Source organism: Periplaneta americana, chromosome 12 (assembly GCF_040183065.1).
Source record: "Periplaneta americana isolate PAMFEO1 chromosome 12, P.americana_PAMFEO1_priV1, whole genome shotgun sequence".
NCBI lineage: Eukaryota > Metazoa > Arthropoda > Insecta > Blattodea > Blattidae > Periplaneta > Periplaneta americana.
Window position 1 is genome coordinate 44,742,499 of NC_091128.1, and position 27,450 is coordinate 44,769,948.

General features: G+C 32.9%; 1 protein-coding gene and 1 pseudogene across 35 annotated transcripts in view; one reads left to right on the forward strand and one right to left on the reverse strand.

The window, feature by feature from the left end:
- The window catches only part of para (sodium voltage-gated channel paralytic), an 873,489-nt gene that overhangs the window by 21,369 nt on the left and 824,670 nt on the right, over nt 1-27,450 (reverse strand). For all 35 annotated transcript variants that reach the window (XM_069841227.1, XM_069841234.1, XM_069841226.1 and 32 more), the window contains 5 exons: nt 16,320-16,442; nt 12,339-12,533; nt 7,187-7,324; nt 5,583-5,690; nt 3,153-3,423 (listed from right to left, as the gene is read on the reverse strand). In XM_069841227.1, coding sequence (XP_069697328.1) covers nt 3,153-3,423; nt 5,583-5,690; nt 7,187-7,324; nt 12,339-12,533; nt 16,320-16,442 — 835 coding nt within the window. The remainder of the gene's footprint in view (nt 1-3,152; nt 3,424-5,582; nt 5,691-7,186; nt 7,325-12,338; nt 12,534-16,319; nt 16,443-27,450) is intronic.
- On the forward strand, nt 9,051-9,169 carry LOC138711288 (5S ribosomal RNA; annotated as a pseudogene).

Consider the following 27,450-nt stretch of genomic DNA (forward strand, 5'->3'; position numbering starts at 1 on the left):
TGTTTTCACTTCCATTCACTGTTGAATAATTGCACAAATTAACAATTACAGGGAAATTCACAACCTCGCAGCATTTCTGCACACACTACAGCATCACACGTGTTGGAAGAGATTAGCTACTATCACGCAACATTGTTGTTTTCATTTATTGCTTGTAATTTATTAAGTTCATGCTGCTGTAATAGCTATAATTGTGATGCAGGCCTATATGAAGGAATGTATTAAACGCTTAAATGCATATTTATGCTGTAATAATATTAAATGAGCTTTTTGTACATTTGTATGTTGACTGACATAATGTTCTGAAATATACGAATAACCTTTTGAATTTTCTTCCCTCCAAATTAAAAATATCTGAGTTTTACTTTAAATATTCCCACGCGTGTTGAAAAGGAATAACAATGGGGGCTGACTTGCTACTCTGCTACATCCACGGACCCTGGCTTGCTACACGACCGTCGGTTTCTGTCTGCTACACTATTTCCTGCCCATGCGCAGAATCAGAGGAGGATCTCCTCCCTATCCGCTCATTTACTTGCTTTAAAACTCTGCTTCTTTCTCTAGCCGCTAGTGCGCTGTTGTCTATGTGTGTTAACTGCAGAATTGGCTTTCCTCCTCACAAACAATCTCGCATTCTTCTTACATAAGCAAGCATCGTTTAAAACTCAATCAACCGAGGTTTTCTGATAGCTGTGAACTTAAAAATTATCGAATCTTCCTCGAATTTCAAGGCACATGTTTTATTTGGTATTTACTGTCAAAATAAGAAAAATGTGAGAAGGACATTCCTCCCTTCCCTCCCCCGAGGAACTGCCACTGATCCACTAGATTATACTATCTCGTATCTTCTTCCCCCCAGGGAGTCAGTATGCATAATAAACCACAATGGTCGCAGTGATGATAAAGGGATCTTTATCCCATTACTTCGTTAAGAGTTATAACATGATGATAACCTTTACCAAAACATATACATCATTAAACAGGTTCATATTTAATAAGAAATTGTTGTTCTTCTCAAATAGTTCCAACAAATCAACACAAACTGCTAACGTTGTAACTTTGTCACAGTACATTTTTATGAAGTTGTTTATCACAATATAATGCACTCGCAAATTTTGACTCACAGCACAACAGAACCTGTACCGTTATTATCAATAGTTAGTAGCTTTATGAGCCAATTTTGAAAACTCTAATAATATATCTGGATTCGTGTTCTTATGGTGAAGCAAGAGCTTGTTTATACCAACGGAAATAAATTGTTATAACCTTGACTTAGTAATCAATCACTACATGCAGATTCGACTAACCAGATTTCACAGCGACTCAAAGTAGGCCTACACCAAATAAAATATAAGTAGATCTACACCAAATAGAATATATCTTAGAGGTTAACTAAAATGAATGGTTCAACCATTCCACTGTCGGCCATGATATTAGAGAAAATTTCCATCACGGGTGTGAAAGTTATATTTTTAAATCAGTATACAAAAATATGTGAAATCTAGTTAGTTCAATCATCTATTCCCAGTGTAAAGTAACTACTACTAAACTACTATTAGATATGAGATGAGATGCAGAGTTCTATGAAATATGCATTCAATACTACTAAAATCTGAAAACGTGATTAGATGCAAATATGATCTATGAAATGTGCAAATAAATCTGCTGATATCAGAATGAGATGCAAATATGATTTATGAAAGCTTCAAAACATGCGAACGTTCCTTCTGTAAGCCCTTTGATAATAAAAATGTTTTGAGATAAATGCATTATATCAATATCGAATAATGAGGATGATTTAACAGGTTTTACTGTACAATTAAACATTTTAAATTTCGGAAATAGTGATACGGATTTACACATTGATGATTTACTTGTAGATTATTGGATTATTTACAGATTCCCTTATTTATTTGTAAGGTTTTATAAACTATTTACTGTTATTCATAGTAATTTAATGAAATATCATTTTATTCCTTTCGTGATAATTAATTTCAAGATTTAAGTTCAAGATTCAACACTGACTTCTAGACTAGGAAGAACACATACAGAATGATATATTATTAATTGTCGATACATTGGAAACTATTTTGAACTTTTATTAATTATACGAAATGTTAAAGGAGTATGTACTCGTAGTAGAAAAAAGGTAATGTACTTAACTTTCAGAGTTTATTTTCTTTTACTTAACTTGTATGTCTCTTCAATTACAAACTGATAATTTTAGTTTATATTTAATTATAATTTCACTCATACAATAGTAATATGAAATGCATTTAACACGAGCTACTTTCATGCATAGTCAGCTGCCATTAAATTTGCTGTAGGAATGAAAGAATTAATAATAAAGGTCTGGTTTACTAACAGAAGACCATCTTTGATGCTCATTATAACTATTACAGTCAAAGTGGTCTTTCGTGCAAAAGTAGCTTTAGATCACATGCCAAATATTAAGCAATATAAATTAAATTATTAGAAATGTATTCATACTCATTATCTAGGATTTCATAATTCAAGATGCCCTTCCCATTTGAATTATTTAATATCCTAGTAATAGAGTAAAATATAAAAGCACATAGGATCTCATAATTCAAAACGCACTGCCTTTTTGAATCATACAAAATCCTAATTTTTATGTAGCATCTAGGAACCTATAATTCAAGTACCGAATTATAAAATGTCCTAGAGATGTGAAGATTTAGAAAAGCGTCTACGAATTCATAATTCAAAATTAAAATTTTTGAATTATACTTAGTCTGAATTCGATTTGCTCATAAAATAATTTAAAAATCTACAATTTGACCCATGCCTGGAGAGGATGCAAATTTATAAAAGAAAGAGGAAAATACTATGAAGAGAGATGAAAACCGTATGCAATACGTACAGCCATTTATTCCAACAAATTAGACGTTTCATAAAATTTTGATTCTCCGAATCGAGTCATTATTACAAACCAAGTGTCGCATGTATTATTACTACCCGTATTGTTGTGTGGTATGTGTTAATGTGTGATATGATCATGTAACACTTAGTGTAGCTGATTATGTAGAAGTCATACCTGCCATTTTGAGATAGTTCCGCTAGGGATTATATCATAAATGAATGGGATGAATAGGGCCATTCATTTAATATGAATCTTTAGAGGAACTTACCCAATATAGAGAGGATGACAACTACGAAATCAAAGAGGTTCCACGGTTCCTTGAAGTAATGGTATCGCAGTGCGAAGATCTTCATGAGGCATTCTGAGCTGAAGATCACAATGAAGATCATGTTCAGATAGTCGAGGACGTCGCTGAACTGCTGTGATTGCTGGTAGTGGTCTAGTGTCATCGTCAACATGTTGAATCCGATAAACAACATAATGATCATGTCGAACTTCTTGTTGGTGCAGATCTCGAACACGATGGCTTGTGGCTTCCACTGAAATCAAACATTCACATTAATTATGGCGCAGTTTTTGCATTTAAGAGACGGCCTGGGTGGGAAATATCCTTTCTTACAAGAAAATTACCCACTCTAAGATAATTAAAGTATAAAATATTCATTTATTCTCTGCGTAGAAACAAATAGACCTGATATCAGTAACTATTACATTGTTTATACAGAGTGTACACATGACTGAGATTCACTTGACAATATGTTGTTGTTGTTTTCTAATGCCAGGCGTTTGACAATAAAGTCATTTGACCTCTTGCACTCCAATATTTTTCAAAGATATTATCATGACCAGCCAATGAAGCACAGATTTTGAGGTGTTCCGAATCCATTTCTTGGTTTGAGTTGCACAATGGGAGTTAGGAGACTGATATATTCCAATTCGATGCAGGTGTTTAGCCAAACAATCATGGCCTGTTGCCAATCTAAATGCAGCTACAGACGATTTTCGTGGTAAATCGGGAATTAACTGTGGATTTTGATGCAGAGAGTTCCATTTTTTCCCTTGGGATTGTGTTATCAAATTTTGTTTGTTGAAGTCTAAGTATGTAGATTTAATAAATCTCTTCACAGAGTAATACGTAGATTTAGTAACAGGTCTGTAAGTAGCAGTGCTGCCCTTCCTTGCTAAAGCATCCGCATTCTCGTTTCCCAGGATTCCACAATGGGATGGTATCCATTGGAATACAATTCTTTTATTGAGTGATATTAATTGAGAGAGCATTTTAGTTATTTCTGCTATTTGAGATGAAGGTGTGTGTTTAGAGACGATTAATAGAATAGCTGCTTTGGAGTCTGACAATATAACTGCATTCCTAAATTTATTGATGTGGCATAGAAGATTTCTGAGACTTTCACTTATTGCAATGATTTCTCCATCAAAACTTGTTGTTCCAAATCCAAGTGATCTATAAAGTGAGAAGAGACAGCACGTAACACCTGCACTGGCACCTTGTTCTCTGGAGATCAAGGATCCGTCGGTGTATAAATGAAGCCAGTTTTGTGGAGGGTACCTAATATTAATTGTCTCTAAAGACAATTATTTCAGTATTTCAGTGTTTACTTCTGATTTCAGTATTTCTTCTGTTAAATTTAGATTATATTCTATATTTAATAGAGTTAAAGGGTTTGGTTTAATTTGTAAGTTTTCTTTTAAATTCGGGATATTGATTTTCTGTTTTAATTCTTGAACCATGGATATGAAACTTTTTTGAGTTTTCAATCTACAGAGAGGACTGTATGAATGCCAATTGTTTCCTGGTAATCTGATAAGTTTTTCATATTGAACCAATGCTTTTTCTTCTATTGTCATTTTGATACTGTTAATATCACTTGACAATATGTGTCATATTGTTTGTACACATCTCAAGTCTTAATTAGTGAACTATGTTACCAGTCAGCGATGTATGCAATGAAGGGGAACAGTAACTGGCCACTCTATCCCATTATCTTCTGGTTTAGTTGCATCATGAATGATGCCTTATTGGGGTCACTTATGAGGTTCCAACCAGTCTTCGGACTGCTGACTAAATATACACATACAGAGTGAACGAAGAGTATGGACTATTGCTTATAACTTTTTCATTTGGATTTTTATTGAAATTGTTAAATAAAAAATGTATTAGACATATATTACTTAACATTATGCATATGATTTAGCAAATTTATTTCCTCATAGTGTGGCAAAAGGTATATTTATCTTAAATGGTACTGGTATAACATTCCCTGTTTCTTTCCCTTAACCTTAATTTATTTTTACATATTTTAAATGTGGTCACAATTCTGTGTATGGATACTTAATTCTAAATTTTCTGTAATCAATTTTAGTACAGTAAAAACATATTTACTTACTATTGATTTTAACCAGAATAACCTTATGCAGAGATTATAAATTAATATGATTATTAAATTGTAACTGGTTTAGTGATTACAGGAGGTCATTAATTCTATTGCCAACTGAGCTACCTGGCCACCAACAATTAAAATGGGGAGAATGATTAGGATACTGAAACTCCCCCAACATATACAGCATACAGCACAATGTACTGAAATAATGTAGAATAGACATACTGCACATCTAATAGAGAGATCAAAGAAAATTTGTGTTCAAGTTTCAATTATGTTATGTGGAGGTGATATCCTACCTTCGGCCTTGGGATAGCTTTCAGAGGTTTCTTCGAGCCCATTTTCTTCATGGCATTGTAGTACTTCTTTTGATCCTCAGTCATGAACATTTCTAAGGATCCTCCTGCGTGCAATCACAAACAGATTCTGATTTCTTGCTTCTAATCGTACACACACTTCTACATTGCACAAAATATAAATTTAATCACTTCTTTAGACATTCATGACCATGAATGCTTAAGGTGACTTTCATTTCGTAATTATTACGAAGAAAAAGAGTTGTTTTAATATGATTACCAGTATTATAGTTTTCAGTTCAATAAAGTTGTGAATTTCTAAATGAATGGCTAAATTTATCTTTTGTCAGTGTGCATTGTAACACATCAGCTACACAGATTGAAGTAAAGAACAAAATTGCTGAGAAATTTCAATGCAGCACAGAATATTTATATCTACAATGTATGTAGAAGGAGAATATCGATTAAATATAATTAGTAGGGCTAGGATTTTGATGAAATTGCATCTTTTTTCTAGTAAGCCAGAAACATAGCTGCTTTAGTATCTATATGTTATGTGATAAACTGATGGTTTTAAGACATATTTGTTAGGGCATTTTTTTCATTTTTTGCCTGTTTCAACTCATAAGAGCATCTTTTGTTTTATTCGGTCATTTTTTAGGCATTTTCATTTAATTTTGGCCACAAATCCCTATTATTAATGTAAAATGATGATTATTTCCTTTGATATTTTGTCTACATATTTTGTCCATTAATACCCATTATTTTGTATAATATTTTAATCGTTTTTCTACACAAATATTGCCATTTTAACGTGGTACATCCTATGTAATGGATCAGTCCAACCATTCTTCAATATAGACTCCTCTATACCTGCTAATTACGGATAAGAGTGGCTTTGTGGTAGACTACATGGAAACTAAAAGTAAAGTAAATCCATGGCGCTACAGCCCATGAAGGGCCAAGACCGACCAGCTGACTGCTGACCTCACATCCACATGCCGAAGCAGAGGTGAACGATCATACATGGAAACTGCATCAAGTAAAATAATTAATTAAAGTGTACTACTTAGAAAAAATTACATAACATTTAATTTAATTACTAGTCTAAATATTAAATAGTACAAAACCTTTTTTCCTACCAAGTCAATTAAGTAAGATCAACTTTTTAGAGCATTTTAAGGGCATTTCTGAAAGATTTTTAGGTCACAAATGCATTGTTTTTAGGACATTTTTTCATGATTTATAGGTCATCAAAATCCTAGCCCTAATAATTAGTTTGTTTTGTATTTTTCAGTCTCTCAGCACAATCTATTGATTATTTTTGTCCTGTGCCATGCCTGGACTTCCATTACAAAATGAGTGCTTGTTCCTCATAGTGCACATGAAATTTGGACAGTATGTAGTAACAGTGCCCACCCAGCATCGTGATGAATTTGAGCAGCTGTGTTAGGTAGTCCTGTTTCGAAAACCATCTGTAATGCTGGGGGGAGGGATCACTATTTGTAAAATTCAACAGAAATTCTGTAATATTTTTATCGTCACTGTACATTTTCTATACAACATGTTTTTGAACATGTATATACTGACAAACAAAATATACTTATCTTTTTCTTTTGTTCATTGAAGTTATCGATGATCACACCAATGAACAGATTGAGTGTGAAAAATGAGCCGAAGATAATGAAGAACACAAAGTACAGATACATGTAGATGTTGGTCTCTCTGATTGGCTGCTTGAACAACTGCGTAACATAAAAATATATTGTTAAAGCACGAGTCACTCAGTCCATTACAGAACACAATCTCGTAAGCATTCCTTTCTAATACAAATATGATAGGTGTGTTTATTACTTCATAACAGACACTATTTAAAAATACAATTCACAAAAGAACTGTCAATGAACTCATGTGGAAATCCACTCAACGTAAATAGGTCTTGTTCTTAAGCTAATTAAAGGAACTAGTTTATCAACCACAACCATAATACTATCTGTACATAGGACAATGCAACACTCAAGCTATTACTGTCAGTGTAGGTATGTATGGATCGGTACCCGAACCTACTACACAGTTCAGGTCTGCTGTTCAGTGAACATGCGAAAAAAAAAAAAAAAACAAAGCTGGGTGTTTGGAGATCAGTACTCTAATAGAAGAATTTAGTAGCGAGCACTTCATTAGAAAAGAAGAAAAGGTATTTTATCAGAAATAAGGAGAAATTTTTCATTTGAAATACAATGTTTACAGTCATTCATCATAATGTGTAGCATGCAGTCACAATTTGTTTTATTTTAAGTTTGTGTTGACATTTATGTTTTTTTCACTTGTTAATAAATTGCAATCTTTAATTAAATCTAAAGTATTTTAATGCATTTTCTTATTGTAAAAATCAGCGGGTAGAAACATTCCAGGCAGGATGTAGCCATGGCAACTAAAAATTTTCATATGGTGCTTGACATGTTTATTGAATTCAGTTTTTTTTTTTTTTTTTTTTTTTTTAAGACTTCGATTTCTTTTACGTCACTAAGACTAAAGGCTGGTCCACAATAAACCGGAAACGGAAACGAGAACTAGAACGAAAATATTGTTAAAATAAATGTATTTAAATGTGAGCATTCACAATTAACGAGAAGCTTGCCGGAGAATGGGAACATGAAAGTTAATTGTGAATGCTCACATTTAAATACATTTATTTTAACAATATTTCTGTTCTTGTTCTCATTGTCGTTTCCGTTCCTGGCTTCCGGTGAACCAGCCTTAATACATAATGTTAACAAAAGCAGTTTTAGGAAGAAATTCGAATGTGCTTCTTGGATTAATATTATTACATTTGTTGCACATCTCTAGATATTGACACTACATGGCTTCAGTGGAGAGCACGGAGCCCTTCAGCATGTGTTTGCATTGTATAAATATTTAATATTGTTTAATATATTTCAGTAAATGTATCTTTATCTTAGCTCGAAGGTTTTTCTCATTGCATGTGTAGAGAAAATGTGCTGGCTCCCGAAAATAAAGAGGCTAGCTCCTGAAAATTTTTAGTTATGTCTAATAGTGGTAAAAAATTTATATTTTATTGCACATAAACTGCCTTCGTTATTATTTTTATTAAATTCAAGTGGTATTTTGTATATAAGTATTATTCCTGTTGTACACCAAGGTACATGAATAGATGTAAACAAACAAACAGTACTGGAGAGTGTGGGAGAGACTGCAGCATGAACTGTTGACTCGCAATTTGCTCTCTGTACCAAGAAAGCTAGTATAATCGATGAACACTTAACTTGTACTCAAAGTAACCAAATGTAGGACTCTAGTAATGGCACACGTTAAACATGATGCAGCATGCAATGTCGTAATATTGCAAGAACAAAAAATGTTTACACAAGTTATTTAACAGTTCAGCAAATAGTTTTCTGTGAGGTCTGTTACATGTAGGATGTATCCTTTGCTCACCAATTGACAGTTGGTGGCAACGACCATACTGTGTTGAAAATACCAGTTCTCATCTGATCACCAAAGTTAAGCAACACTGAGCGTGATCAGTACTTGGAAGGGTGGCCACTTGGGAACACCATGTGCCATTCGCAAAATCTTTAACTTCCCTTTCTCAACAATAGTCATAATTTAAATAATTGTTTCTCCTGGTAGTAAAACGTATATTTTTTACAGAGGAAATAAAATATACTGCTAGTTTACAGACCTAACAGCTTCAAAGCTGGGTACCTGGTACAATAATTAACATAGAAGTATGAAATAATTACTCTGCCTAACATTATAAATTCACTTTGGCTGACAGTTTACATTGGAGCAGCACTGAATCTTACTCAGTTGAAGGATGGATAGAACAGAGAAAAATTCTCTCCGGCACAGGGACTCGAACCCGGGTTTTCAGCTCTACACACTGACACTTTATCCACTAAGCCATACTGGATTCCAGGTCTGATGCTGAATCGAATCCCTTCAGTTTAAGTTCTACCTCTCAGTTTTCCCTTTAGTGTCCTACTCTCATGTACTGTACACAGAATATGTGACAGTGGCACAATGTCCAACGCACTATGTACAGAGGTGCACTCATTATGAGTGACTAAGTGGCCAGGATCTGACGGGAGGAGTGACGTCTTGAATCACTGAGTGATTACTTACGCATATCACATTATTACGATGTACCGAAGTACATATGATATTTCCATGCAGGAATTCTGCGTTATCATATGATCTACATTTGCATTTTAAGGAGAGATTTCGACATCAGTACATTAACAGTTCCGTTGTCAGTACTATCTATTAATAAAGACTAACTACAAACACATTATACTTCTACAGAGAATTCCTCGACTAATAAATAAAACTGATTACACTGATGTCAGCTCGTGTAGTGGAAGGCCATTTAATTAGGTAAATGTTTTTCCGTTAGAAAATTGGTTACAATATTTTCAGAAATTATGGTCCCAAACTGTTGAACCTCTTGAATTACCAGTTTCTGCTAATACTGAAATTGAACCTATCTCCAAATTTGAACTAGTTCAAGTTTTAAAGAAAATGAAGAACAATAAAGCCCCAGGGGAGAATTTACTGAATACTGAATTGTTTACATATGCTAGCCAGACATTTATAAATAGACTCCTTCACTTTCTAAATAAGATATGGACAGGAGATGATATACCAACAAGTTGGACAAAATCAATCGTAGTTCCTATATTCAAAAGAGGAGACATAAAATCGTATGACAACTACAGAGGGATCAGTCTATTAAATACAGGATATAAAATCTTTACCAGCATAATCAAGAACAAATTGTATAAACGTTATGAAACACTTTTCGGAGAAGAACAAAATGGCTTCCGAAAGGGAAGATCATGTTGCGATGGATATTTTACATTAAAATTATTGATGGAAAAATACCGGGAATTCAACTTAGAAACACATATGCTTTTATTGGTTTGGAAAAAGCATTTGATAGGGTGAACAGAAATAAATTATTAAATGTATTAGCCACAGACCATGTTCCACAACAACTTATAGCAAACATACACAATATCTATAAAACAAATCTAATTGCAGTAAGGTGTGACAATAAATTATCGCATTGAACAGAAATTCATACAGGAGTAAGACAAGGCTGCGGCCTTTCACCATTGCTATTTATTATATATATATATATATATATATATATATATATATATGAATCAAATAATTAGAGAATGGAAACAATCGTCTCATGGATATATACAACTCAATAGACATTTACAACTAGAGTCATTACTTTTTGCAGACGATTTAGCTCTGGTGGCATCCTCAGAAGATGAATTACAACGTTCAATTTTTAATTTTAACAAAATTGGAATTAAATATGATACCGGTACGAAAATCAATAAAGAAAAAACTAAAATTATGGCCTTCTGCGGAAAATACCCTGTGCCTAGCAAAATATGTTTAGATTAAAAAATATTGGAAAGAGTGAATTATTTTACATATCTCGGATATATATTATCTTTTTCCAATGAAGTAGACATTTCACAGAAAATTTCTAAATACACCAAAACATGGGAATAATTAACAACATTATGAAACCTTCCACAGTACAAAGGCATACTAGAATTCGCCTATACAAGACCTTGGCGAGACCTGTACTTTGTTACGGCAGTGAGGCATGGACATTGAGGAAGAAAGACGAAAGCAGAATAACGGCTAAAGAAATTAAATTTATGAGATATACAGCGGGATATACGAAATGGGATCACAAACGCAATGAAGATGTAATGGAAGAATTACAACTAGAACCTATAATTAATCACGTAAAACATTATCAGAACAACTGGATAAATCATCTGCATCGCATGCATAGAGATAGAATCCAAAAATAAGAACAACAAATAAAAAAAAGTTTCTATAATAATTATAACGAAAAATAGTTCTTGGATATATTCATATTCGTAAAGGTCCTAATAAGTCCTGCTCCACTATCGTCCAAACGGGAAGAGATCTCTCGGTCATCCAAAGAAGCGCTGGATTGAAAATCCAACTGTGAGATCATAACAGGCCATTTGGCCTAATACTTGAAGGGAAGAAGAAGAAGGATTTGTCTATTTGTTAAGAGTATAACAGGACATTTAACAGCCAGGGCAATGCTCCCTACCGTCAGAAAGGAAAGGGAAGTTTTTACTGGTATAGGTACTTTGTTATCTCGTGAAACCAAATGAAAGCATGCTCTGTAGTCTGTGGTAAAAATCTTATGGTGGAGGTATGAGAGCTAGTTAGCTGCCAAGTGAAGTGTAGTGAGGGAGGGAAGCTTTTCAGTCCACTTCCTGCTTTCCCTCACGCACAGGTAGGTTTCATGAGATAACGACTGGCCTATAGTCAAGTTACTCAAGTCGAGGAATTACCTGTATAATGAAGAACATTTTTGTTTGATGAAACCTGCATGTAAAATTATAATCATATAATTAGACGTGTCAAATACGTTACAGATACGTGATTCTTACGTCCACGGAATCTATAGCATCGCTCATGATCTGAATCCATCCTTGAAGGTAATTAGATGTGTGAAATACATTACAGATATGTGATTCTTACGTCTCTGGAATCTATAGCATTGTTCATGATCTGAATCCATCCCTTGAAGGTAATTAGATGTGTGAAATACATTACAGATATGTGATTCTTACGTCTCTGGAATCTATAGCATCGCTCATGATCTGATTCCTTCCTTGAAGGTAATTAGATATGTGAAATACATTACAGATATGTGATTCTTACGTCTCTGGAATCTATAGCATCGTTCATGATCTGAATCCATCCCTTAAAGGTGGCCACTTGGAAGAGGCAGAGGTAAGCTTTACCCACGTGGTCGAAGTTCATCGGAGAATTCTCCCACGTGTAGTTCTCAGCAATGCAGGCATTACGGTCCGGAATGATTTCATGGCTCAATGTTGTCGAATTTCCATCCACACACTAAAAGACACACAACAGGGAAATGAGAACCCAAGAATATTCAGAGATTTCACTTTCATTCTATGTCATCAGTAAACATATACCTATTATCTTCTGCTTTATTCATGTCGCATAGTTCACACTACAGAAGGTAATGCGATACAAATCATGTTTGATATATTTAACGTTTTTACTACCGGTACGTCTTTTTTACGGTAATATTATATAAGATTTTTTTTTTCTAGAGGGAAAAGAACTGGCCACCCTACCCCATTATCTCCTGGCTTAGTTGCCTCATGAATGATGGCTTATTGGTGTCACTTATGAGGTTCAAACCTGTCTTCAGACAATAGACTATACGAGATTTTTCTGTCCTGCTTTCATGTGTCACTTATTAACTGCTAGTGTTACCAGGGTCATTCCACAGTAAGTGATCACTTTGCAGTGAAAAAAAAAAACAATTTCATCTTATAATTTCTTCTTATATGTCCCTTGAAAGTTTATTTCATTTAGTTTCAAGATATGTGAATCATAACAGCTGTTTCCTTTCGGTTCGCCACTTTTTTCATGATTATACTTATGGCAGTCAGCAATTTCACGTTAGTCACAGGACATACATTATATTTTTTCAGGTCTTTACTGATTATCAAAATCATAAGTAATATAATTCGGCGATGTTGATAAACCGTCGTAAAATAACCTACTAAAATAAATAAAAACTAAATATATAATTTGGCATAATGGCTGTAGGGTATAGAATAATATGAAATGTATCAAACCTGTAAACACTATTAGAAATTATCTTTTATGTTTGCCAATAGGCATGATGTCCTGTAACTAACATTTTTAAATTTTAACTTTGCATCTGGCAACCCTGGAGTTGCCTATGGTGCCAATACTGCATTCAGTGATAGGCTTTTAACATGGCTCCTTGGTACTTCATTTACATTGGTGGACGAATATGTCCTGTAATTAACATGGCCCATGTCTTGTGACTAACACGACTCCATTGCACACTTCCTCCCCTAATATTATAACAAAGAGTAATAAATTAATGAATGATGTCTCATTTTGTTTTGCAATGACAGTACTCTTGCACATTAAGATTTCAATACTCTCCTCCTTATGACGGCTGTGAATTAGAGGATTAAAAATGATCTTCATATTATGTCAACATTTCTTGGTCATGTGACTAACACTGCATTTTATTACTGTTTACTCAGTAAATAATAATAATAATAATAATAATAATAATAATAATAATAATAATAATAATAATAATAATAATACTGCATTGAAGTATAATGAAATTAGTAGCAGATTTTGAGCTGAATAAAACTAAAAAAACAAGACATGAATACATTTATTAGTTTTAGATATATAACATTCTGAATGTCCTGTGACTAACGAAACTCTTACCGTGGAATGACCCACCAACAAAACAGGCGATTTAAAATGAAATGAGTCTTTCTAACCTCAAAACCACATTCCCAGCTATTATCATAATGTAGGTATTTATCTAAAGGATTTTCTATTATAAGTAATATCATGTACCTTTCGTTAATTTACCACCAAATTCATGTTGATTCTGAATAAACATGTGGGTAAATATTATACTACGATACTAAATAAAGTTTTATCATTTTAACAATTTAATTCACACTATGCTAATAACTCTGTAGCTTTTACAATGGCACCAGGTAAGCTATGTCACCAACAACTCATGCAATGACACAACACGATTTCTTTTGTAATTTTCACCAGCACTATTTCATTCTAGGACATCAGTAACTGCTCTGTAAATGATCAGTCACAGCAGTAAAGATATCTTCCACGTTTTGATGGATAGAGAGGGCTGTGGACTAGGTGAGTAATTTTTAAACTGCGAGCCGTGGACCTCTGGGGGTCCGAGAGCTAAGTCAGGGGTTCGAAAGTGAATTTTTTAACTAAAATTTGATTTGTTCTTTCATTATGGAAAATACCATGCAAGCTCAGCAATAAATATATCTCAATTTCCATTAAAATGTTGCAATTGTAACTTTTTTGTCATTAACAAAGCTAATTTTTTAAAAGTTTGTAAACAAAACTTGAGTTTGTAATAATTTGTAAAATTAAAAAGTAATAGCTTATAATGCTCAAAAAAATGTTCTTACCTTGTACTAAATAAAAGTGAAAAGTTTAAGGAGTCCGGTAAAATGCACATTATATGAAGGGGTCCTCGAACTTCAAAGTTAAAGAAGTGCTGGACTAGATGAAGGAAGTAAAATCGTGCTTTCAACAAAAAAAGTAATATTTTGTATTTTGTTCAACAAAATAATCAGTGCCTTTACAATGACACCAATTAAGCTGTGTCACCAACAATTAACGTAAGTGCAAAACATAATTTTTTGTGACTTTCACGAGAACTAATCCACTCTACACATCGATAACTGCTCAGTAAATGACTAGTCACAGCAATAAAGATAATTTTTCACCTTTTGATTGACTAGACGAAGGAAGTAAAATTATGCATGTTCAACAAAAGTAATATTTTGTTCAACAAAGTAATCAGTGTGTTATCATTAAAAATAACGGCTGCCAATGATCACATTGCAAGTCTTACATGATAACTAGGGCCCGGATTTTTCGAAAATGCATATACGCATATGCAAATGCATATTTTGACGGTTATTGCATGTTTTAGCATTTATTTAGTTTATGTATGATCAATTATATAACATTTCTGAACGAACTGTAAATCTAGTAATGAATTTGTATGTTGGACATCCCTTGCACCACAATAGCCTTCCTATTTCAAGTGAAATGTTAACGGGAACATACTTTCAGTCTCACAATACATGCAGATAGATGGACGTTGCAGACCTTTTTCACAGAAAGAATTTCTTACATTCCTTTCTCAATGCAGTATCCTCTCAAAGTTTGTGTCGACAGGACCGCAGGTGTTCATCTGTTGACTTGATTTTCATCTACTAATAGTTTATGCGGTGTTCTGTCAGATTAAACTAAAAATGCCTGAAGATAAGTCCACTAAATCCTTTTTAATGTAACAGTGGATTTCAGGCAATAGTGACTATACAAATGATGGCGATGTAGTGTATTATCAAGTATGTGAGAAGACTGAGAAATGCGAGAAAAATTTTTAACTAGAAAGCATTCGAAAGCAACTGCACAGCTCTGGTCAAAACAAAAGGGTAAGAACACGCAACAGGTACCGGTACTTTTAACTCAGGCGAAATCACGGTCTGAAGTTAGTACATTTTCCGCTGACCTTTGTAAAGCTTTAGTATGCAGAACATTCCGCTGCATAAATTAAATAATCCACATCTACGATCATTTCTTCAAAAATATTGTCTTAATCAGAGGACACCGGATGAATCCACTCTTAGGAAAAATTATTTACTTTCGCTACATGCTTCTATCCTGGATTCAATACGGTCTGACATAGTGGGGAACTGCATGTGGATTTTGGTTGATGAATCAACAGATTCGTGTGGCAGATACATAGCGAACTTCAGAGTGAGTAAATTATGTCCTAAAGAACCCAGCAAACCTCATTTACTTTCATGCAAAGTGTTGGCAAAAACCAACTACAGTACAGTTGCAAGATTTGGTTAGTGCATATTGTTTTGTTTTTAGTGCATATTTTCAACATTTTTAGTGCATATTTGCATGCATATTTTAGGTATTTTCAGTGCATATATATCCGGGCCCTAATGATAACTTAACAGTATGCTCTGAAATTTAATGATACTTTCGAAAAGATATCAATTGTTACAAGATTTTCTTTCAAATCACCTATCAACATACCTTGTGGTACTTTCCAGCAAAGAGCTGCACACCCATGATGGCGAAAATAAGCCAAAAGATGAGACACACGAGGAGCACGTTGAAGATACTGGGGATGGCTTGCACCAGCGCATTCACCACCACCTGCAAGAGTCACACGTATTCTGTGCTCCTATCCACGTATGATGACCACTCAGCAAATTGTCATCTCTAAGAGGAAGCTATGACTTCTGACCACGTATTTCTTTTCAGCAAGTTCAGGTAGTTTTCGAAATGAAGAGATGGTATGTATGGCATTTCTAGCGCAATAATTAACAATAGATCCCTATTACAAACAACAACAACAAAATTTCTTGGCTTAAAAATCGATAATGTGTTAAATTGGAAAAATCATATTAAAGAAATTGCCCCCAAACTAAATTCAGCTTGTTTTGCTATTAGATCTATGCAAAAGATAGTAAATATCAATACCTGAAAAACAATATACTTTATATACTTCCACTCGGTAATGAGTTTTGGAATAATATTCTGGGGAAATTCCACAGATAGTAACAGTATATTTCTATTACAAAAAAGAGCAATTAGAATAACAGTAGGTGCCAAATCTAGGGAATCGTGTAGGATTATTTTCAAGAAACTACAAATGAAGAGTCCACTGCAAGAATGATGGATGTCACGTTCTTGTCGAAAATGAACCAAAACTGTCAATGCATAGCTTAAGACATATAGAATGTACATAGAGAGTTATATAGCATTAACACTGATAGTCATTGTCCAGTAATGATCGGAAAATCTCAGTTAAGCTTTGAGCGCTAAGCATTTCAAACTTTCAATTGCTTCTTCTGCAAAATGTATTCCAAATGACATCAATCATTCTTGCAGTGGACTCTTCAAATAATGCCCATGGCTTGTCAGTATATCTTTTCATTAATAATCTTCCTCGTATGTAATCGTGAAAACTTCGTAACTAATTCAACAGTTCATAGCATAAATACACGTCAAAAAATGACTTTCATACTCCATCGGCAAGTCTGTTGTGCTATCAAAAAGGAGTGCATTATATGGCAGTAAAAATTTTTAATAGCCTCCCTATCGATATAAAAATGAAACTCAAAACATAAGATCATTTAGGGCCAAATTAAAGAAGTACCTAATTTCTCAAGCCTTCTATTCTGTAGGTGAATTCATGACATTCAATAACACTTCCTGAAATTGATACTAAAACTTTGTGTTGTACTAGTAGACTATATTGTAAATCTCGTCTGTATATATTTCATCTAGACTGTGACTATAAATTAAGACTTTATAATAGTATTAAGTTTTTTGACTTGTTTCATATTCTAGCTGTAAAGCAATGTATGAATATCATGGAATGTCAATAAATACTATTTTACAGTATGCTATAGTTACCGCTAAATAGAAAGACAGCCAAGCTGTGCATATTCTGATGATTTTTATTCTGTTGCTGAGAGCTCAACTAGGAACATCCATTGTATTCTGATATCAATTGTATTCTGATTTTTTATTTTCAATTATTAATAACTGTAATTTGTAATTTTATTTAATTCATAAAACTTACCACCAGAGCAGCCAGCTTAAAATGACAAAGTATACCTAACAAAATAAAATAAATAAAATAACAAAAGAAGTACGTAAACATGAATTTAGGGTACGTATGACAAAAGTATATAGTACCACTGAAATTATGTGTTGTTGTTATACCGGTATAAATGATAGGCCTACTTTAAAACCTGAATAGATGACTTAAGGGTCAAGAGGGCAATTCCCTTTTGCAAAGTCAATGTAAGAAATACATTATTCTTTGAAGATATTCCAGAAAAAACTGAGGACAAAATCTGTAGGCTACATTCAGCTCACAACATACCGGTACTGGTAAATAGTTCCTTCAATGTTCTACAACTGAGTTAAGCAGATTGGCCCATGAATTCAAATAATATTGTGTAATTTAAATCAAGTTACCTTCGTAACTTAGTTACCAGCACAGATATAGAAAGCCAGACTCAAGTGTTTAGAAAGTGTACTATATGCAATATCACAGAGTAAGTCTATGTGCAATATCAACTATTAAACTCAATCATGAGCTGCTTTTCATTATCTAAATGCAAGTTTTGAGGTTTCTTGAGAACATATTATTGTAAGCTCAGTAAGTATTAAACAGATCTGTTCTCTTAGCTTTTTTTCGGTAAGTCGAGTGTGATATGAAATTGTCCCAAGTGGAAATTTCTGAGAGGCAAGACACAAAATGGTTAAGATTTGCCTGGAAGTAAGTCACTGAAAATTAACCATAAAAATTGTCCATCAATTTATAGCAGTAACAACAAACAAAAATTCCTAATGTGAAATATAACTTGAATTAGTCATGTGGGATTATCTAAGAAAATATTTTTGTAATAAGTACCTGTACTACAACTCTAGGAACCTCTAGAGCGAAGTATGATCTAGGTCGATAATCTCAAAGTTATGTCATTTGAATGCCTACACAGAACAGACTAACAGATCGCAAAGCTGAAGGAAAGGGATAGAAAAATAAAGGCAAATCGAACATAATCCATTTTTCAGTTTTGCTAACTCGAATTAGTCCTATATATATATATATATATATATATATATGTTACAATTGTTTGATTTGCAGAGTGTGGAATCTTCAGGAAGAGTGAAAGTGATTCAGTCTGATTGCAAGATTAGAATGTGGAAGAAAAAGCGTTGTCTTAGTAGAACTTTTAATACAGGGCATATCAAAAGTCCGGTAACACTTTCAATATTTTATTACACAAAAACTACTAATGATAGCACTTTCAAACACACGTCAGTTTAAAGTCAAACTCTCAAAATTCGTTTTACATCTTACAGAGATTCAATGTGTGAACCACGAGTGACTCGGCAGATGTCCAAACGATAATCAAACTCTTCCCATACTCTTTTCAACATATCCTCTGTGACCATGGCGGCAGCTTCTCGAATTCTGGCTTTTAGTTCCTCTAAATCACATGGCAAAGGAGGTACAAACACACGGTCCTTTAGTTACCCCCATAGAAAAAAAGTCACATGCAGTCATATCGGGTGACCTTGGTGGCCATGTCATGAAACATCTGTCCCTTACTCCAGCACGTCCTATCCAACGATCAGACATCTCCGTATTCAGGTAAGCACGAACTGCATTGTGTAAATGTGGTGGAGCCCCATCTTGCTGAAAGATGAAATCGTCATCGAGATCGAGGCACCAACCATTGCTCCAACATGTCCAGATATGAATGTCCAGTCACAGTAACCTCAATGAAGAAGAAAGGTCCGTACAGTTTTCGTTGTGACAACGCACAGAAAACATTCACCTTTGGTGAATCACGCTCATGTTCAATGATTCTGTGAGGTTTCTGTGTACCCCAAACGCGACAGTTGTGCTTGTTAATTTTCCCACTCGTATGGAATGTTGCTTCATCGCTGAAAATTAAGCAGCTGAATAACTTTGAGAGAGTTTGACTTTAAACTGACATGTGTTTGAAAGTGCTATCATTAGTAATTTTTGTGTAATAAAATATTGAAAGTGTTACCGGACTTTTGATATGCTCTGTATATGAAACAAAAACATTGCATTATGAGCCAATGTTCATGACTATTCTAATTTAGCGCTGAATGGCGTAAGATGAAGATACTGTACATAGGTGAACAAAAGTGAACTAGACTATTTCTCACAAGTGAGGGGAATCAATGAGCAGGCTTGCTTCGTCCTAGCTCTTGAGAAAACTGCTTTAGGCTCATGAAAATAGCACTTCTCTTGATAAAGGCGAGTAAGAAAAGTCTAAAAATATTTTTGGCAATGGTCAATGTTTTATTGAAATGTAATAACACAATTTAAATGATCTAAACATTAATTTAATTTTATGTGGTAATTCGATTGTGAATACATGGACAGATTTATAACTCCGTTTTCAGTTCTATCAACCTGTATACTTCATAAACAAGAGCTATCCCTATAGCAGATAAGGTTGTGGTCTGAAAAATTTAATTCGTTATAGTTCTGACTATGATTTTTGTTCTTATGGCCTGATAGTCAGAAGTATTACTAGGTATATCGTTGTATTTTTCTTTCTACAAATGCTATATTTTTTCATTAATTATTATTGAGCAAAAAATTCATGTTTAAGATTAGGCTCTATTTTTTTAAATTACTGGCACCAATAACCATTAATCTTGTGTTCAAGTACTGGTAAACGTTTAATTAATTACCTGTACCTAAAACTAAAACTTTTGAATATTCAGATTACCCCAGTTCACCTGTGGTTCTTACTAACTTATTATTAACAACTATCGGTTTCAAAATTTATTTCTTTGAGAGATCTTTATGTCCTCTTTCCTTTTATGAAAGCGAGAATAAAGAGAAAATAAAAGTAATTTTGTGAGGATGGATTAGTAACTTTATATTTGACTTTTTGTGCAAAGTATGAATTAAGTTGAATTATTTTTTAAAAGTGGTTTAATCTTCAACCTCACAGTGATATAGTATACACAGCAAAATGTTAAGGGGGGGGGGGGGGGCAAGAAAAATAAACTATATGAATGACAGTGTATTTTAATTACTCAAATTTGATAAGGTACCAGTATATAAGATCATGTTGCTGTATTATGTTAAAGGGAACTACTATGTTATAGGCACAGCACTTCGTGATATTTTAGGTTATTTGTAGAAACGAGCAATGCTTTGAGAAAAAAAATTGGTTCTATTCTGACATTTCCTTACATTAGTCAAGAAAAATATTAAATTCACGCCAGAAACTATTATAATGATATGTGAGAGAATGACAATTTAACACAGATATATTCTACCTTTTCAATTTTATAGGGTTATGGGCACTTTCTGCATCATTTTATCTACAAAAATTACAAGGGAAATAGTTGTCAGTCTACAAGCAGCAATAAAAACTGGTATAGGGAAGTTGTTTAAAGAATAAATTCTGTCATCACCATAATGCACTGGCTATCTCTCTAAGCATTTATCTTCAAAGTAACCCTTTCTACAAAATATGTAAGATTAGGCTAGACAGATTTAAGTACCGTACTGTATTAAAATACTCAGTGTTACAGTTGCTTGTAACATGATTTAGTGAAATAGTAAAACGTCATAAAAAATAAACAAATATCGTCATCATCACCATTGACCACAATATAGCCCTAATATCATGGCCCCTTAGGAAGTATTCTCTGAAACTTTAACTGTTTATATTATTAAGAGATGTGATTAAAACAAAGGAGCACCTCGCAACATATCCTGGTAAAGTTCCATTAAAATGTAGACGTCTAGCAAGAATATAAAGAAACAGTTGTAGTCATGGACACTATCCTCAAATAAATACTAACAATATAACGACACTGTAATGAGACTCATACACTCTAGCACTGTTAGATACTGATAATTACCTGCCTCTGAATTTTTAAATAATTAAGTATAGTAGGCATATTGAACTTAATTAAATGCCAACATTTAACCAAATAATGACTTACCAAATTCATACGTTTCATAAACACTTTTCGTAAGATAAAGCTCAACAAAAAGTACTTACCCATTTCATGAGACTTGCAATGAACAACGAAATTAACTTTTAAGTCTTTCCATATAGAAATATTCTAGGTTTACATAGATTTTCTATATATTTTGTGTACTATCTTTTTTTTTTTTCTCTTAAGAATGCCAATTTATATACACATTTTGCATACAACACAGCTCTTCAAAAACATATTCCAAAAGAAGAGAGAGAAAAGGTGTACTCTTCTGGCTTGCATCATATCTCACTTACTGATGATGAAACTCGTGGTCAAAAGTCTCAAGTAAATAGTTTGAAAATCCTTCTTAGACAGGAATTTGCTGAAGTGGTATATTTTACATGGTTGATAATTTTATGGCTACTTAAATATAAATTAGTAAGAAACTTAGTCCATCTGAATTACTTTGGATATTCATATAACGGTTATGTCATTATAGAAAAGTTCCTTGTACAAGATTTTACTATCTATTTATTATTTTAAATATCAAGATATATCAGTAAATATGAAAGTCGTATTAACGTTTGTTGCTCCATGTTGTATTAATTAATGATTTCCTTAAGTAAGTTACATAGCGATATATTCACTACAGTTACTTTTCCTGACTATGATCATGCAGAAGTATCTAGAGCATGCACTAAATGCACGCAATTTGGATGTAGTAGTTTCATTGTTTGGAGCTTCTTTGTGCAAGCACGCTAATTTTCACTGCTGTATTCTGAACTTAAAAGAAGCAGTCATTCACTAATCTAAATCTAAATTCTACAAGAAATAAAAAAAAAATTAAAAATGAATTTGGTGCATAAAGAAGCACAGAATAAATTGTCATATCCGAATTAAAGCTCGAAATTTATTTCCAATTAAAGATGCCTTAAACATGTTGATGTTCGTCAGATCCAAACTTTAAAGCATTTGTTATTCTGATTAATTAGTTATATAGTATTGCTATTCTGAAAGTACTTGCTACTTTCCATCACTCTACTTTTTCCACAAAAACTTCTATTATAAAAGGAATTAAACACATTATTTTACGCAAAAAAATGACATTTGTTAAATTGAACAGCAGTGCATTATTTATGTAACGACACTGATAAAATGCAGAGGCGTCATCGAGTTTAAGATAAAAAAAAATAATAATCAAGTAGAACTATTAAAGAAAAAATATGAAAACTGTACCTCTAATATTAAAATACACTACCTATTCCACTTTTATAAATGCCTAAGAAATAAAAGACGAGATTTGTTTGGGGCTAATTCAGGAAATTGTTTGTGGCAATGGGATATCATCCATTAATATCTTGTCCCATTAGAAATTCACCAGAAAATTTGATGTGTATGTGTGTGTTCTCTTTCTTTTACTATTATTGGAAGTAGACTATGTGCAATGAAGCACATGTCTTTCGGAATTCGTGATATTATTACTTTACTGCTTAGAGATGTTAGGATATATGTTCAAACAGGGGGTGTCATCAGGTTTATAATTCCATGCTTCCTTAATAACAAAAGATCTGTTTAAGGATTCTGGAGACAGTATGTCTGAGCTACTGCTGTAAAACCTTAAGCGGACACGCATAAATGCAATAAAATGTGCTGAATTACACTTGTAGGAGTGGATTTTACAGGTATAGTTTTTGCATTAATTTCTAAATTAAAAATTTTAATTTGTTATATGGCATCACCCACGGAAAGCAAATATAATTATATATATATATATATATATATATATATATATATATATATATATATTTCATTTGGGCAAATGAAATCAGACATTTTTACCTACAATTTAGCTGAGTAACCAATCACAAGAAACAAATTTCATGTCTCCAAGCAATTATTCCATTCAGTTTAAATTCTTTTTGTTTTTTTTTTGTTTTTGTTTTTGTTTTTTTTTTTTTGTGGTCAAGATAACCTCAATTTACGGCATGGAAAATTGCTAATTTCAGAGAAAATAGGAAGCGAATGCACTACACGATATACCCTATAAGATCCTCCCTAAAATTTCTTGCCCCTCACCATGCAAAAACTGAAATGACGCCGCTGGTAAATGGTTGTGATAGATGCCTGAAAATTTTAAAAAAGTATATGACTGTTAGATTAAATGTGTCGCTATTAATGTGTTTCTATGCATTTAAATTTGATTTTAACGTTAACTGCCATTATATTACTAATTTATCATAACAGGAGAATGTATATCAGAACATAAAAAGATATTAAAACCATGTAGTTCACATGTCTGTGAAATTCTGAATAGAAAGATACTATTACAACTAATAAAAATTTTTTCTATAATATATTCTTTTTGTCCTGTAAATGGATGTATTTTCAATAATAACTTAAAGTTTGTTGAATATTCAAAATATTAATTGAAATAGAAGGCTTACTATTTCATACTATCTAAATTGAAAGGAAAAACTTTTCATCATATTGTAAAATAAATAGTCATGCTGAACTAGAGAAACATAGAAGAGGTTCAGACCTCATATTCTTAATATATTAAATTCAAGTTACAAAGGAAATTATATGTTAACATATATAAACAAGGATGTTATTATACGTAAAAATATTGAATAGGCTCTATAGCAATGTTATACAATTGCAATTATATGTTAAAATATAAAAACAAGAGAAGTTATTGCAATTGTTTAATAATTTTCTTCATTTTTCAAACAAAACTATTTTAAAATATAAACAATTTCTTATGAAGTACGATGAACAAAAATATTTGACGTCCATACGATTAGATAAAATGACACATAGCTCAGAAATGACAATTATGTAAGTCGGGAGGATATATGATACTATTTTTCTTTTGCAGTAAACACCAGAATATGTGCAAGCGACTGCAATTTATAAGTCAAATTCTGAATTTGTAATACCGGCAGGCCTATTGTATGCATGTATAGCATAGTCAGACAATATGTTAAAAGCAGAAAATTATGTACCAGATGCGTTGTTAATAGCTGAGTTGAAACTATTTAAGACCGATGAATGCTTATTACCAGCTTGTTAATTTAAATAATTTTCATACGATTCTGTATCTGTATTTTGAATGGATCTGTTCAGAAAAATTTGGATTTAACAATTATTCTTTATAAATTACAAATAAATAATCTGTGTTGATAACTGAACTTAATGTTGCAGTGTTCATTTACTTGTGCAAAAACTAGATACAAATAGTTAAGATAAAAGTAAACGTTAATAAATTCTACTAAAAGCTTCAAGTACTAGTACTTTCAGTGATAACAATCTTGCAACATATTGTACGTCTATTAATTGTGGCTATGTTGACGCATATTATCACATATTTAAATAATAAATATGAAAAATATGAGCTGGGGCAAAACGATTTAAAAAATAAAATTATACCAAAATTATACCAGAACAATTTAGATACAATCATCTCTCATTAGAATGCCAACCCTGGTGCTTATGAAATAGGCAATAATATAACACAATTAACCCTTATCAAAGGAAAATAGACATCAATAGGCCTACTCATTTCACTTGCTCTCTAAGCATGGTAGCAAACATTAGGACAAAATCTAAATCTTACAGGTCACTGTAGAATCCTAATTTCACTCTCTTCAATTTGTACTGTATTTTGTTACTTGAAGTTCAATATTAAAGAAAGTATTTTGAATTTAACATAATATAAAACGTATTAACATAGGGTATTTATTCCATCTATAAACATGAGTACTGTCTTCCTCTGACGAGTTTAGCGCTGGGACCTGAGGTATTCTTGCCATCGGTGCGGGGGGGTTGCAGGTAGATTCTTCTGTTGCTACAGACAAGCCGAGCCGAGCAGAGTGGGAAGTATTAATCGTCCAAAAATATGCAGTCTTCAGTTTGTAGTAATGTATGAATATTTCATATACATATTGTTTATCTAGGCCTATATGGTTTTGTTATTAATATATTAAATATATAGTTGCAATTTTTGCTCAAACATCTTCCTTATGTTAGCTATGTTAATATTATATGAATTACTCATATTAAATATTTCACCGTTACAAGTCATTTTTAAGGAAACATGCTGTGAAAAAGTTTTCGGTTTTATTCTATTGGAATTTTAGAATATGTGTGATTGGTATCGTGAAAAACAGATTCCTATAATGTCATGCGAAAATAATTTGTTAGTGATATCTTAAAATGGAAATCAAGTAGTTTTACTTCTCAAGTGAGTTCAGCAGTGCAGTATATTTAAATTGATTACTTTACAAATTTAATTCATTTCTACTAGTCATTAAATTTTATAGTATGATTCTTCTTTTCATTTATATTATTGTAGTTCTATTATGATATTTCTTTTTATTTATTTTATTGTATTTGTATTTCTGGTGGCCTTAACTTCACCAGAATAAATAAATAAATAAATAAATACAATTTTCTACACTACTTTCCTTCTCTGAACACGTAAGTACGAATGGTTGTATCTCTATCTCGCCAAAAATACGTTAGAAAACTAATAGGCATAATGCTCTCGTAATTTGGGCGAATGTTTTCAGTATGATTGTACTTCCTTCAAGACTGTCGCTGCCACTGTTCCCTCCCACTCCAGTACTGCGCTAGACTAGTCGGAACCGCATTCCTCTCAGCACTAAACTCCTCAGAGGATGCCAGTAGTAGAACCACATAAGCAGAGAAAATGTTACTAACTGGGTCTTTAACATATTCTTAATTTAGAAATCTTACCCAAATGCTAGTAAGTTCAGTTACATTACTTTTTTAGCGTTTGTCATTTATCTGCTTAATACTGTTGGCATTAGCGAGGTATCATTGTATTTTTAATGTTCTGGTGCAAACTAAATTATATTAGGTGTATGTACGCTTGTATTGACGTATGTGCAATGCAGAAGCGAATATTTATGTTCATATTACGTTACCTCCATACAGCATTTCGAAGTCAGTTATTCGTTAAGATTAACTGGCAAGATAACAGCATTGTACAATTTATAGTGTGTGAAGTTTAATACTAGCCTCGTAAGCAGATTACAATACAACATGCTGAAAATTAACAAGATGTTATATTATGCAGTCAATATTTGTTGCAAATTCATTCAGTTATTCATTGTAGGAAGCCATCCATATACGTCGTCTTTCTACAGCGAGAAACTGAATGAAATAGTAAATCATACTCCTTACCCCCTGAGAGAAAACAATATGTCGACAACAATGTTGCAGGGTAAATCGAGGTGGGTGCTTGCAAGGACTATTCTGGGTGAAATATGAAAGCCAGGTGTTGCATCCAGCCACATGTAACTGAAGCCATAATACACAGTGCTTGCAAAACAATAACATCTAACAGATCAACTGGAATGTAAGAAGAATCGGGCTAGCAAGCAAACATGCTATATAGTATGTATAATATATCAGATATAAAAGTCTCAGGGCATTTTACACTTCAAGCAATCTACTCCCAAAGTCTCATGGAGGCCTTTCAAGGAGACTTGTTTTAAAATAGTATTTATGTTTTAAATATTAAGACTAAAAAATGACTTTAATCTATTATTAAAGCGGTGTAAGATAAATGAAAATTTAGATGCGCAGTGATTTATTATTCTTGTACTATCACTAGAAACCCTAAGAGCTG